General features: G+C 38.2%; 1 protein-coding gene across 1 annotated transcript in view; it reads right to left on the bottom strand.

Annotated features, from left to right (window-relative positions):
* ERC2 (ELKS/RAB6-interacting/CAST family member 2) overlaps window positions 1–15985 on the bottom strand; it is a 946536-nt gene that overhangs the window by 772723 nt on the left and 157828 nt on the right. Inside the window, exon 4 of the mRNA XM_038566126.1 lies at window positions 4163–4579. Within this exon, the coding sequence (XP_038422054.1) occupies window positions 4163–4579 (417 nt within the window). The remainder of the gene's footprint in view (window positions 1–4162; window positions 4580–15985) is intronic.

Here is a 15985-nt window from a genome sequence, read left to right as displayed (position 1 = left end):
AAGAGCAGTCAGCCACATTTTTCCACTCAAAAGTAAAAAAGTAAAAAAACAAAACAAAAAAAAAAAAAATAAAAACCCAGACCCTGACAGAAGAGCATTCTAAAACTCAGTAGAGAATATGGAAATAGCTTATAATAAACTTTGCCTTCTAGAATAACTAATGGAAGAAATTACCCAGTTATTTGGCCATGGGAAAGAACTATTTGTATATTTTTACATGCTTTGCAGATCACAAGTTAAAAGCAGCACTTTTTATTTTCTAGCATAGCTTTTTTCCAAATTTTTTACAAAGAACACCAGTGCAGCAAGACAAAAGCAAGTTAAATAAGTTAGAGAACCTACCCCTTCCTGGGAATGACTGACGCTTGCATATTAAGGAGCCTGAGGAGTCCTACAGTAAACTCTGTGGAATCCAGCATTTCACAAGCTCATTTGCCTCAACAACCCTTTTTCTCTCATAGCACGTTATCAGCATCCCACAAAAAGGCTGTTCTGCAGAGCACATTTTGGAGAAGGTTCCTCTAGAAAAGGGATTTCATGAAACGGTTTAATGGCTGAAACTCTGGAATCAGCCCAATTCAAATACCAGCTTCAGCACTGGGAAGCTGGACAAGCTTCCTTTTTTTTTTTTGGTTTTTTTTTTTTGTTTTTTTTTTTTTTGGACAAGCTTCTTAATGTCCCTTGTCCCTCAGGCCCCCCAGGTAAAATGGCCAAGTAATAGCACCTACCTCCTAGGTACGGATCTTTCCACATGACTAGAACAGTCTTCTGTTTTAGTATATGTGCTGCCGAAGCAAGCACCTGGAACAGTCTTCTGAAAGCTTCTCATGGCCAGTTCCTTTTTTTTTTTTTTAATTTTTTTTTTATTATTATTTATTTATGATAGGCAGACAGTGAGAGAGAGAGGCAGAGACACAGGCAGAGGGAGAAGCAGGCTCCATGCACCGGGAGCCCGACGTGGGATTCGATCCTGGGTCTCCAGGATCGCGCCCTGGGCCAAAGGCAGGCGCCAAACCACTGCGCCACCCAGGGATCCCTGGCCAGTTCCTTTTTATCATTCAGGTCTCAGTTCACAATTTCATTGCCTCCAAGGGGCCTTCCCTGACCACCTGATATCAAGTTGGCCCCACCCAGGTCACTAATTCTTCCTTCTCTTCTTTTTTTCACGATACTTCTCTATTTAACTATTAAATTATGGTTCATCCCCACAACACAATGCTTTAACCCAAAACAGATCTTCAGTAAAGTGCTCACTGAATGGATGAATAACTGAATGCACAAGGTAGTTATGAGAGTTAAATATGAGTCAATGTAAAGCATTCTTCAACATGTCTGACATGTAAGCATCTATCCAGATACTGCTATGAAAATTTCTAATGAATGATGAGTGGTTAAGGAACTCATAATTCTTGCACTATTTAACTTGCCTCTTCTTGCTGCATTGTGGTTAAACATTCAATGTCATTTATTCAGAGATGTGTTGGTAAGTGGGCTTTAGGGATAGGGTAGCAGGGGCGTAGGCCTTGGGAGTAGAAATTTGTTGATTTCCATGGTGTAAATACTCCCACCATGACTGATTTCAAGTCAATGGTTTAAAAGCAGGCTCACAAAATTCCTGAAGCCAGTACATTCCTTCTCTTAGGGAAAGTCCTTTCAAGCCTCCAAGTCTTTTTGTTAAGTTTAAAATGAGATTTTTATATAAAGACACCTTTTCTACACACACCTCGATAATCCAAGAAAAAGGCAATCCTCTGACTTTCATCTGATGCTCAAGGAAACTAGCTATGTATGTTGGGCTGAATTTTCTGTACCACTCTCTGTGGGCTCTCAAACTGATGTTCAAGGCTCTAAACATGATCTATTTCCATGCCAGACCACTGTGAGGGCAAACTAATCTTATAAAACACAAATTGAATTTTGTTTAGATTCATTTAAGTGGAGGCATCCACACAATAGAATCAAGGCACCATCTACTTAGTGCTATCAATGAGAAGAATCTAATAACAGAAAAAGAGTGACTCTGCCTTTACCACAAGACCTCAACATAAAGTCAAGGTCAATGCTGCAGATGGAGGTTTCTCTGGCATCACTGCCCTGCTGTATAATACAACATGAACCCCTGGCACCCAAAATAAAGCAGCAGCTTTTTTCAACTATGGCAATCTCTAGCCACAGTTCTAAGATAACATAACCAAAATTTCAAAATCCACAGTTGCTCTACATGCAAGTGATTACATGCCAGTAGTTACTGCTTCCCTTCTGTAAACTAAATATAAAGTCTATGGAGAAAGGCAGGAAGAGATTACTTTCTCTCCACTGTACTGGTTATTTATTATTGTGTAACAAATTATTCCCAAATTCAGCAGCTTAAAACAACACACATTTATGATCTCACAGTTGCTGTGAGTCAGGAATCCAGGCACAGCTTTGCTGGGTCCTTTGCTTCATAGTCTCTCACAAACCTGCAATCAAGGTGTCAATCCAGGACCTGTCATCTTATCCGAAGGTTGCACTGGGAAAGGATCCACTTTCAAGCGCACTTTCAAGTAGTTTCAACTACTTTCAAGTAGTTGTTGGCAGTTTTCAGTTCTTTGTGGCTGTTTGAATGAGGGTCTCAGTTCCTCACTAGGTGTTGACTGGAAGGGCTACTCTTAGTCCCTTACCACACTGGCCTCTCTCACATGGCAACTTGCTTCATCAAAGCAGGCAAGTTGAGAACTCAATAGAGTCTGCTAACAAGATGGAAATAACAGTCTTATATAACCTAATCATGTAAGTCACACTGGCATCCATTACCTTCACCATATTCTATTGTTTAGAATCAAATCACTAGGTTCAGCCTATACTCAAGGACATGGATTTACACAAGAGTATGATTTCCAAGAAGTATAAGTCATTAAGGGCCATCTTAGAAGTCTACCCATGATATTCAGCCTCTTAGAATATGAATAAGAAACCCAGGACCAACAAAACATCTCTTTGAGCATCTCTATCCATAACCAAGCCAGTAGTTTCCTAAGCATGCTGTTAATGTCTCATGAAAATAAAACAACAGAGAATAAGCATGGAGGACATGAAGTCTGAAGATACAAAAGTCTGTTCAAATGTTCTAAGTAAATACAATCCACATCAGAGAAAACTCTTGGGAGCATCTGCATTAGCAAGCCCCATCATGGAAGTCATGTTTTCTGAACAACCAAAAAAAAGAAAAAAGAAAAAAGACTCACAGCCGAAAAGGCTGTGAAAAGGTACATAATGCCAAGAAGTCTAACCTGGTTTGAAAGCGAATATCTTTTAGAATTTTTATTTATTGTTATAGAATATCTTTAAAATATACTTAATGCCATTTTATTGTTTCCTATTTTCTGTGAGATCTGCGCCTCCCACAGCATTTTGCCTACATGGTACTTTTGAGAGCCATATCCACCATAGTGGCAAGGAACTGCTATAAAAATTTCAAACCTTGGCTGTCACCCACATTTTTTCTAAGCTCTATCCAACTACATATCCTCAGATATCTAAACATCTCAATAATCAATAGTGGTGGCAGGCCAGAAAATCTGCCTCTGAAGGACTTCAAATAATTTAATCCACTAAGGGTAAAATGCATATTCAGAAAACCTGGGATAGTTTGTTCTAGACAGAAGAAAAGGAAGACAAAGATTATCTGAAAACTAAACGTTCAAAATTGGTCTGCACATTTTACCATTCTTCCTAGAAATATCCACATGCTTTCTGCAAATGCTGCCCTAATTTAGCTATAAAAATATTTAGGTTCATTGTTTTGCTAATCACCTATTTGTTTTGCTCCTTTAGAAGGACGATATTTGATAAACATCTAAAAGTTAGCACTGTACTTAAAAAAACCTGAAACTATGGCCATCTGGGGGAAAACAATTGTAAACCACCTTAGAGTTGGCATGTGCTGCACACACTTGGATTCTGAATACGTGTCAAATAACAATGGAACATATGTGTAGTGAGCAGAGAAAAAAAACTAATGCAAAATTCCAGTTTAAAGGTGATAAGCAGACAAGAAGATTATAAAACAGAGCCAGGAAATTTTGTTAAGGCTGTAGATATCTTCCAATCTGTAAATAACTTGGTAACATATTTTAACTTGTAAAATATGGCTTTGGGGAAATAGAATGAATGTCCTTACCTCTCTAAGATGTATGTTTTCCTTCTCTTTCTGGTCTAAAATCACTTCCAAGTGGCTGACTTGAGACTCAGCTTCTGCCATCCGCCGTGTCCGTTCATTGTCATCCTCAAGACTTTTAGAAGGCAAACCTTTGCTTTGCAGCATCTCAAGAAGCTTTTTAATTGACTCATCTCGGGCATTGAGGGTCTGTTTCTGTGTTTCAATTCTCAGCTCCATTTCCTCCAAGGTCTTCCTTAAAAGGAACAGCTCCTTGGCTTGTCTGTCATGCTCAGCTTGGAGCCGCCGGAAGTTCTCCTCAGTCAGCTCAATGGTGAAGTGCTCAGCTCCACGACTGCCACTCTCTTGCTGCAGGAGGTGATTGAGGTCTCTCTGGGTTCGAAGCTCATCCTGAAGGGCTTGGATTGTCAACTGCAGGTGCTGTGTAAGACAGGCAGAGCAGAAGAGGAGAAAGAAGGAGAAAAAGTCAATGGACATGCCAAGCGCTATTTGCTACTACCACACTATGAAGATGGAATGTTAATCATGAGGTCCAGAGGGCTAGCCGTGAAGTCCTCCAGGGTGACTTCAGAAGCATGGGACAGCACATGAAGAGGGGGAAAGTAATTCAATGAGGCTTTCTGAATGTCTTAGGAGAAGAGAAATGTACACATACACAGAACAATATATTAGTGTCAGTCACAAGGGAAATTATACATCTACAAAGTTTTAATTGAGGAAGTGGAAAGGGTTAGAGGGGAAAAGTCTCACAAACACACCTTCTTTACGCCCGCAATGCTCCAGACTCAGTATTCCTTGTTTCCTAAGGTGTTCTTTATTCTACTATCCATTATTCTCCATGATAAATGCATTTCCATTTAAAAAATGAAAATAAGAGCATCCACTACAAGTAGACACAAACGAGGACTTTATTTTTTACAAATAAAGCTGTGAACAGGTTTAGTAAACAGGATTACTGCATCTGCAAGCAAAAGGGAACAAATGCAGACAGAGACAGACATAAACACACACAAGGAGGTGAGGCTGTGCAGAGCAAAACAAACAAACTGCAAAGAGTGGACAAACCTTAGTTCTTCTGGCATCCAGTAACTGAACAGCATGGGAAATGGAAAAAAAAATGAAGCAAAAAATCAACACAAAGAAAAGTCTAATGCAAGCAAAGGATATTTAACAGAAAGAATCAACATAAAGTACCTTCACAGAGAAAAAAAAAAGAAAAACAATTTATTACAACAAAGATCCATAAGCTACACAAAATCTATGCACTGCTGTTTGATAAATGTGATCGAAAGTACAAAAAAAAAAAAAAAAAAGAATAGGAAGAAGAAGAAAAGTGAGGTTAATTCCACCTTTTGTTTTCCTAAATCTCACTGACCCAGGAACCCAAAGTCTTCAGTGTACTACCAGGGAAGAAAGCACAACACTCCAGAAGTACCCACATATTATTCCAAATCATCGTTTTAACCAGAATCAGAGTGAAAACACCAAAGAAACAAAATAGTTTACCGGTTCTGAGAAAAGAAATAGTTGCATGAGGACAGTTGGTAAATTCTGCAACATCTTCCCCACAGGGCTAACCCTCAGGCTGGTCAGAACAGCCATAAGCTTGAAGGCATTTTTGTCCTTGGAACAACCAGGAGCCTTCCAAAACAGCAGTTTCTCAATTGAATCACCAAACACACAATCTTGCCAGTAGACCAGACATGATGCTAAGCAAGGGAATCAAAATGAACACAAAGCATGGCTCCTGCCCCTAGGTACCTCACAGTATTGAAGCCATTAATAATACCATGTCTCAGCTATACAAATATTGGAGCAGCCCACATTTTGAAATCTTTCAGAATTCCTAGAGCTGTCACCCAGAAGTATAGAGATCTTTCCGAGTATAGTCTATGCTCAGATATTAGCACTAAGTATTGCAATATCTTGATTAAACTATTTATGGTCTACTTCATCTTTCCATTTAAGAACATCTACTGAGACATTTCCAGAGCACAAAGAAAAAGTATTCTCTTTCTCATCCAAATGCCAATCTCACAGGATAGTGACTGGGAGTGAGCAACTGGCATGTATTTAATTATGACAATTATTAATTTTTTAAATATAATTCACTCCTGTAAAGTGTAAAATTCAGTGGTATTCAATATATTCACAAAGTTGTGCAAACATCCACATTATAAATTTTAGAACATTTTCATCATCATTCCAAAAGAAATTCTGAAGGTATAGGATACAAAATTAATATAAAGAAATCTGTTGTGGGGTGCCTGGAGGTTCAGTTGGTTAAGCATCTGACTCTTGATTTTGGCTCAGGTCATGATCTCAGGGTCGTGAGATTAAGCCTCACATCAGACTCTTGGTTGGGAGTGGAGCCTACTTAAGATTCTCTTCGTCTGCCCCAATAACCCCCTCATTTTCTCTCTCTTCTCTTCTCAAAGAAAAGAAATATATCTATTGCATTTCTTTAGACTAATAATTAAATAGAAGAAAGAGAAATTAAGAAAACCATCCTATTTATAATTTCAGCAAGAAGAATAAAATACCTAGAAATAAATTTAACCAAGGAAGTAAAAGACCTCTACACTGAAAACTGTAAGACACCAATGAAAGAAACTGAGGACAACACACACAAATAGAAAGATATTCAATGCCCATGGATTGGAGGAATTAATGTTTGTTTGTTTGTTTGTTTGTGCAGACTCCATGCCCAGTGTGCAGCTCAACACAGGGCTCAATCTCACAACCCTGAGATCATGACCTGAGCCAAAATCAAGAGTCAGACACTTAAGTGACAAAGCCACACAGGTGCCCCAGGATTAATACTGTTAAAATGTCCATTTTACCCAAAGCAATCTAGATTCAGTGCAATCCCTATCAAAATACCAATAGTACTTTTTCTCAGAACTAGAACAAATTATTCTAAAATTTGTGTAGAACCACAAAAGACCTTAAATAGCCAAAGCAACCTTGAAAATAAAAAATGAAAACTGGAAGTATCACAATCCCAGATTTCAAGATATACTACAAAGCTATATTAATCAAAACAGCATGGTACTGACAAAGAAATAGACATACAAATCAACTGAACAGGAAAAAGAGCTCAGAAATAAACCTGTGTGGTCAACTAATCTATAACAAAGGAGACAAGAATATAAAATGGGGAAAAGATAAACTCTTCAATAAATGGTATTGGGAAAACTGGATGCCTACATGCAAAAGAATACAACTGGGCCTCTTTATAACAATACACAAAAATAAATTCAAAATGGATTAAAGATCTAAATGTGAGACCTAAACCATAAAACTCCTAAAAGAAAAGACAAGCACTAATCTCTTGTATACCTGCCTTAGCAACATATTTATGGGTATGTCTCCTCAGGCAAGAACAAAAAATGGCTGCATATATTGTTTGAATTAGTATTTTCATTTTCATTTTCTTTGGGTAAATATCCAGTAGTGGAATTACTGGATTGGATGGTAGTTCTATTTGTAAGTTTTTGAGGAATCTCCATACTGTTCACCACAGTGGTTGCACCAATTTACACTCCCACCAACAGTGCCTGAGGGTTCCCTTTTCTTCACATCCTTGCCAACACTTGTTATTTCCTTCCTTTTTGATAATAACCATTCTAATATGAAGTGATATTAATTTATATTTCCCTGATAATTAATGATGTTGAGCATCTTGTCATGTACTTGTGTTGACATCTGTATATCTTCTTTGGAAAAAATACTTATTTAGATCTTTTGCCTATTTTTTAATTGGGTTGTCTTTTTGGTGTTGTGTAAGTCTTTATATATTTTGATATTAACCTCCTATCAAATGTATGATTTGCAAAGATCTTCTCTTATACAGTAAGTTGACTTTTCATTTTGTTGATGGTCTCTTTGCTGTGCAAAAGCTTTTTATTATAATGTAATCCCATTTGTTTATTTTAGCTTTGGTTGCCCTTGCCTGAGGAGACTGGCCAGAAAAATACTGCTAAAACTCATGTCAAAGAGCTTATTGCCTATGTTTTCTTCTCAGAATTTTATGATTTGGGGCCTTACATTTAAGTCTTTAATCCACTTTGAATTTATTTTTATATATGGCATAAGACAGTGGTCCAGTTTTACTCTTTTACATGTAGCTGTCCAGTTTTCCCAACATCATTTACTGAAGAGTCTTTTTCCCATTTTATATTCTTGCCTTCTTTGGAATAGATTAGTTGACCATATATTTGTGGGTTTATTTCTGGACTCTATTCTATTCCATTAATCTGTGTGTGTGCTTCCATGTCAGTACCATGTAATTTTGACTACTATAGCTTTGCAGTGTAATTTGATCAGGGAGTATGATACCTCCAGCTTTGTTCTTTCTCAAGACTGTTTTGGATATTTGAGGTCTTCTGTGGTTTCACACAAATTTTAGGATTCTTTGTTCTAGTTCTGTGGAAAATGTCATTGGTATTGTGATGGAGATTATGCACTGAAACTGTAAATTGCTGTGGGTATGGACATTTGAACAATATTAATTCTTCCAATCCATTAGCATGGTATATCTTTCCATTTGTTACTGTCATCTGAAATATCTTCCACCAATGTCTTACAGTTTTCAGAATACAGGACATTCATCTCCTTGATTAAATTTATTCCTAGGTATTTTATTATTTTTGATGCAGTTATAAATGGAATTGTTCTCTGCATTTCTCTGATAGCTTATTATTAATGTATAGAAAAGCAACTGATTTCTGCAAGTTAATTTTTGCAGGTAAAGTATCCTGCAACTTTACTGAATTCATTTATTATTTCTAATAGGCTTTTCTTTTTTTCTATATATAATATCGTATCATCTGCAAAAAGTGACAGTTTTACCTCCTCCTTACCAATTGAGATGCCTTTTTTTTCTTTTTCTTGCCTAATTACTGTGGTTAGGAGTTCTAATAATACGTTGAATAAAAGTGGCAAGAGTAGGCATCTCTGCATAAGCCCTGACAATTGTTTTCTTTCTTTTTTGCAATGACAGTGCCTGACTTAAGATTTGATTGCTAAGGCATCCACTTCAAAGAGGCATCTACTTCAATGATGGCTATCTCAAATAAACACACTACCAACCACACAAATAGATAAAGAGCCAGACTGCCTCCTGTATTGAAGTTCCTTTGTTTTAGAGATCTTGATTGATATCAATAACTGACCATTTGGGACACTTGTTTTTTCTCTTCTCATACTTAAAATCTCTCCTCTTATGTTTTAAATTCACCAATAAAGAATGAGCGCACAAAACCCTAGCCCCCCCTCTTGACTCAAATAAAAGCAGAACCAGGCCCATGTACTCTCTACCCATGACCTCACTGCATGGCCCTAGCTCCGCTGTGCAATTTCCAGGCTCTTTAGATGATAAACCTTTATTTTTTCAAAGCTTCTTTGTGGTTATTGCTAAGGTTATCTTACAATCATACTAAGAACCACAAGAGCCAGTCCAACCACAATACTGGTTATTGATAGACTGAGACCAGCACAAAACAGATTCATAAGATGATCTAGGTTTATTTGGAAACAAACATGATGAATTGGGGTGATCAGACTGGAAATCATCTTTTCTGAGAGTGATCAAAACTAAGATTGGTTTTCTTATGTGGCTCATAGACTGGCCAAAAGGGAATTCCAAGGAAAAATTGCCCAAATACTTTGAGCAGAGACAGCAACACTGGAAGACAACTCTGTAAGGGGTCTGTCCTTTTGGATGGGCAAGTTGCCTATTACTCTGATCCTCTGCTTCCACACCTGCAAAATGGGGATAATCATGATGCTTGTCTCACAGAGTTCCTGTGAGGAATAACTAAGATAATGTATCAAGGGCCAGGTTTGAGAGTGAAGGAAGAGAGGAAGTTTGGTAGAGGAAGGAAGAAGGAAAGAAAGTAGAAGAGAAGAATGAGAGGGAAGGAGGAAAAAAGAAGGGATAGAGAAATGGAGGGAAAAATTGGTCTATTTATCCATTCAATATACATTTACCTAGTATCTCCCTTATACTCACAAAATATCAAAAGAAAGAAAGAAAGAAAAGGAGAGAGAGATATAATGAAAGAAAGAATGAACGAACAGTCCATGTTCATGGTCCATATAGATAAGTAAACTGATAGTAGCTTTACTATGTTATGAGGTAACATTTGCAGGTAAAGTACCCTGCAACTATAACAGAAGTCATAGTCAGGTGGCTAGATATTCAGAAAGAATGTCACCCAGGCTGGGGACATGTGAGAAAACACCCCAAAGAGCCATCACTGAGCTGCATCTTGAAGAGCAACTGAGAGCCTACCCCATGAAGAATGATGGAGAGAGAAGAGAAAGTATAAAAGCCCAGAAGCAAAGACAGAGCAGACCTATTAAGGAACAATAATAGCAAAAATCTGGATAGCACTTACCACATGCCACACAATGTTCTAAGCTTTTTAATCCTCACAACTGCCCTGTGAGATAGCCACTGTTTAGGATCTCCATTTAATGGATGAGAAAATGGAGATGCAAAGTGGTTAAGTAACTTGCTCCAGGTCATTCAGTTAGGTAAGTGGTACAGCCAGATGTCTGATACCAACTCCTCTGCTGTCTGATACCAACTCCCCTGCTCAAACCACTATACCATCTAGTCTCTGAATTGGCACAAATATTTCAGGATACTGGGGAAAAAAGGATATAGGGAGGGGGCGGAAGTTGTGAGAGCAGGCAGGCAGGCAATTATGACAGTTACAGTAATTCTTTAAATTTAAAGTTAGCCATCTAGGCTGTTCCTCATTCAAAGGTTGTTGTGATAGATGCTTCCAGGTTGCGTATTTATTAATCAGCAAAATCTATTTTCCAAGTAGCCATTTTACTAATAACTAAATGACTTCAGCAAGACCAAACACAATTTGATAATCAACCTAAATTTGGTGTTCAAATTTTTCTCAAATTCATGTGTCATTTAGTTTTCATTCTCTTTTAAAAATATTTTAAAAAGGGATACCTGAGGGGTTCCCTGAGTGGCTCAGTGGTTTAGCACCTGCCTTTGGCCCAGGGCGTGACCCCGGGGTCCCGGGATCGAGTCCCACATCGGGCTCCCTGCATGGAGCCTGCTTCTCCCTCTGCCTGTGTCTCTGTCTCTCTGTCTCTCTGTCTCTCTCTCTCTCTGTTTCTCATGAATAAATAAATAAAATCTTAAAAAATATATTTAAAAAAAAAGGGATACCTGAGTGGCTCAGTGGTTGAGTGCCTGCCTTTGGCCCAGGGCATGATCCTGGGGTCCCAGGATCGAGTCCCATGTTGGGCTCCCTGTATGGAGCCTACTTCTCTCTCTGTCTGTGTCTCTGCCTCTCTCTGTCTCTCATGAATGAATAAATAAAATCTTTAAAAGTAAATAAATAAAATATTTAAAATTAAGCAGACATCTGTTCCTGAAAAAAAATTCTTGAGTAAAAGGCATGTACCTTATAGAGTACTGATCATCTTTCTGCATCATGTAATGGAGAATGGGGAGGGGATCTGAAGCAACCTCTCCATCTATCTATCTCTCTCCTCCCTCACTGTTCTACTTCTAAGAAATTCAAATAAATATAGTTTCAAAATTCATTTACCAGATAGCCATTTTAGATATTTAACAAGGCAGTTTCTATTTTAAAATACAAAACCAGGATCCCTGGGTGGCACAGCGGTTTGGCGCCTGCCTTTGGCCCAGGGCGCGATCCTGGAGACCCGGGATCGAATCCCACATCGGGTTCCCGGTGCATGGAGCCTGCTTCTCCCTCTGCCTGTGTCTCTGCCTCTCTCTCTCTCTCTCTGTGACTATCATAAATAAATAAATAAATAAATAAATAGATAGATAGATAGATAGATAGATAGATAAATAAATAAATAAATATACAAAACCATGTGTAATAAATAATCCACTGAAAAAAATATCCTCTCTGTGTCTGTTTCCTCATTTGTAAAAGGAAGAGGAGAGTAATAATTCCTAATACATAAGATTGTTGTGAAAATTAAATGAGTTAATACATATAAAGCTGTAGAAAATACCAAGTAGAGTAATCACTTATGTCAGTCAGGATAGGCTAGGATATGCTGCCTTGAAAACAGCAACAGAAACTCATATTCTGAAAGACATAATCCACTTGACACACTGATGATATGGAATCAGAACTCTTAGAGTTCAAAGAGACAGACCTTAAAGGTTATCCTGTTAACTTCATTTTACAAATGAGAAACAGGTTAAATGACAAACAGGTTAAATGACAGACTCAAAAGAGCAATCACATTGCCAAAGCCAGAATCTCAGTTTCTGGAAGCATGGAATCTTGGTTTCTAGGATCCTGAATTCCATCCTTATATATTCTAGTAACCCTAAGAATAGACCAAAAGGGGATGGATCTCTACTATAACAACTCAGGAAATAGCAGTAGTATCTACTACAGGGAGGATGAGAGATAACCTAAATCATTTTACTTACTCACTGGTCCTACCCAATAGTTAAATAGCATGGGATACTCCAAGAATAATTTACTGAAGACTTCCTTTCTAAATCTTCAGACTTAGACTGTTAGCTAATTAAAATTAGCTATCAGAGTCAAGCTCAATAAAAACTAGTTCTAAAAGATCCAGATACAAGGTGAAATCTCAAGCAGGGCCAAACACCTTCTCCAAGGGCCAAAAAGTAAGAAAAACAATGCACAATTTTCAATTCTGCGCTTCCCAGATTATTCAATTCCTTCAGATTGAATCACCGCCCCCTTCTCAACCATGAAAGCACATTTCTTATAAGGCAGTCACCCAAACCCTACTGGATCAATAATCAAGAGCATTCATTTCAGTTTGTTACCTACATCAGGTACCTACCTACAAACCAGCAACCTATAAGGTTGAATTCTAGGGCCATCTCTTTGGAATCTCCCAGTCATCATTGTGGTCTCAGCTTCCCAAAGCCTCAACCCCTCCTTCTGTGACTTCCATTCCACTGCATATCTGGAGAGGGAAGCCTTTCCAATGTCCACCTGCATTGGGATAAAACATCACCAGGTAATCCAACATTGTACCTGGGTTAAATTGCTGTCAACTTAGCACTTATGGCACAAGTGGGACAGGTAGCAAAACCGCTAATTTCCTTTAAGTACAAAAATGAGTCTGTGATTAGATGGGTATTCAGAAGCTTTTTACTTCACACCCTAATTCTGCAATCATTCTCTAGTCGTTCTCAAAGAATCAAAGTTCCAAAGGCAAACTCCCTTCTCCACAGCCTGAGGACACCACAGAGAGAAGCGAAGCAGATGTCACAATGTCATCCAGGCTACTCTTTATGGTTACTCTGCCAGGAGTACAAACAGAATGCATCGTGTTTATCCTGATACCTGGACTTCAGCCCAGTTCTTTTTAGCCTTTTCTCCCTGACACTTAATGGCATACTTTGAAATCTGTCTTGGATAGTAAAGACTATCCCCATTTCCAGTACAAGAAAGGAAAACAAAAGTTTAAAATCATTGGTCTATCCTTTAACCATAGGTAAACGGAATGGGAGCTTAAAAAGATTAGTCTGTCCAATTGATTCCAAGTTTCAGACAATAAAGGAGGTCATAATGACTTCTGTTTCTGGTGTTATGGCAGGCTATGTTTTCTGATAAGCCCTCCCATTACACAACAGCTAGATAAAAGCAAATATATCTTTCAAAGCACTGCTGTGCTTATAAGAAAGTAAGGAGAAAATCTCTAAGAAAGAGAAAGATTGAGAGAAAGAAATTAAGCTTTTCAAGGGTACATTCTGGGCCAAATTTGCATTATACCCCCAAATCTAGCACATAATAGGTATTCAATAAATAGTGAAGTATGGACAGAAAGATGAGAGGACCAGAAGGGAAATTGTCTCACCAGATGGTCGGCACGGGGGAACACTGTGCAAGCAAATAGATTTCCATTCCTTTTTGCTTTGCTGTACTTAGACTAGGGGTGAGAGAATGTGGGGCCAGTGGGGAGGGAAGGGGTGTCCTTGACCTCAGATTACTCTGTCCTGTTCTCTCCTCCAAAACTCAAAATGCCTCACGTCCACCAACTCACTCATCTGACAAGACTGCTCTGACGCTGCCAGCACTATGTCCACTTCACAAGAGGATAAATTGGGCTGGCTTAAGGGATTTGACTGCAATCACATTGTTAGCAGATATGGGCCTGTATCTAAAACTGAGGTTTCCTCCAGCCAATTCTAAAGTCACCCCTGCTATAAAAAATATAGAGAACTTCATTTTGCACAACTCTTATAAGCTCCCATAGTCACTTAATCTTGGGAGGAAAAACGTAGACAATAAAAATATAAGAAACTAAGCCATACTTCAGTTTATATGGAAAGGGGAGGGGGATATACTTTGCCTTAGCCAACATTCAAAAGAATAACTTCCAACAGCTACTGGAGTCAGAATCTAATCCAGATTTTAGAATGTCTAAAACACAAAAAGGTAAATAGAATGAAAATACAATTATATATGTATGATGTGCATGGAACACACAATTATTTAAATAGGGACTGGCCAGATGTTTAGAATCTACTGTGTCTTATCCCCAAACATGGAAAATATGAGTTCCTGGCAAATTTGAAAAAATTTGTGACCTTAAGCTCTTTTCCACACTATGGGGAAAAAACAAAAAAAAAAAAATGATAAAGTTTTGTACTATAAAGCAGTTTAGGGTTTCATTGCTATGAAAACCGTCTCTGAGCTATATAAAAATATGAATTGGCTTATATCCAAAAGTCTTGAACTTTTTTTTTAATAAATCCATACTTCTTCTCAAGCAAGGGCTTAACATAACTCTTTCAAAGAAAACAGAATCTCTTTGCAGACAACTTGGCCTGCTCTGCTTCTCCTGTGACTTTATTTTCCTATTTATCATTTTTTAGTTTGTCTCGAATCAAATTTTAAGGGCAGGTTCTCTGATCCTTTTTTCCATAATCCCATGTGCAGGATGTACAGAACTCCTCATGGTTTCAAACCTTCCACAGGCTGTGTCATGTGTGTGAAAAGACAAACAGCAGACGCTGGCTAAACACATGTGGCCCCAGTGTGCTGTGGAAGAGTTGCTCTACTTGAGAAAAATATAAAGAAATTAATATTTAGACATATGGTCCTAGACTTTCTCCCTTAGGGTAGGTAGAATAAGCACATATAGATAATAGAGAATATTGATAGGCAATTTTTAAAAGCACCAAGGCACCAGGATCCTGGGATCCTCACACAGACACATCAGTGATAACTGCACAACCCTCTTTGGTCGATAATGTGACATTTCGCCAAGATTCATAACACTAGGAACAGCATACATGGAAAAGACCTCTTGGCAGTTGCTTTTGTAAGCAAGGAGTTCTGGTTCTCATTACAGACCAACACTATAAGGTGGCACAGTATTGGAATAATGTACTGAGCTGAGAGCTAAGGATTTAAGCTCTAATTCCAGCTTTGCTACTAACCAATTATATGATCTGGGGAAAATCAGTAAACCTGTCTAGGCTTCCAAAAACAGTGATGATGAGCTGGGTTTTGAATCCTGGATCTACCTTATAGCCTATGTCACCTTGGACAAATTACTTAAGTACTTTGAGCATTGAATTATTCATCCATAAACAGGAAATAATAATTGTAACTAATGTACAGGGTTTACACAAAGGCCACATGAGATGTTCCTCACCTAAGTGAAGAGTTCCCATAAAGCATAAAGCACCAGGCCTGGCACATAATGAATGCTCAGTAAATGTTCACTGTTATTACTATTGACACAGTGGTGGTGGCTAGAGGCCTGGAATTAAAATTTCTCTCCTTCCTCCCTGGGCAGGGAAAAGAA

This window comes from Canis lupus, chromosome 20, assembly GCF_011100685.1.
Source record: "Canis lupus familiaris isolate Mischka breed German Shepherd chromosome 20, alternate assembly UU_Cfam_GSD_1.0, whole genome shotgun sequence".
Lineage (NCBI taxonomy): Eukaryota > Metazoa > Chordata > Mammalia > Carnivora > Canidae > Canis > Canis lupus.
The sequence above is the reverse complement of the archived record's forward strand: the minus strand, read 5'-3'. Positions and strand labels throughout refer to the sequence as shown.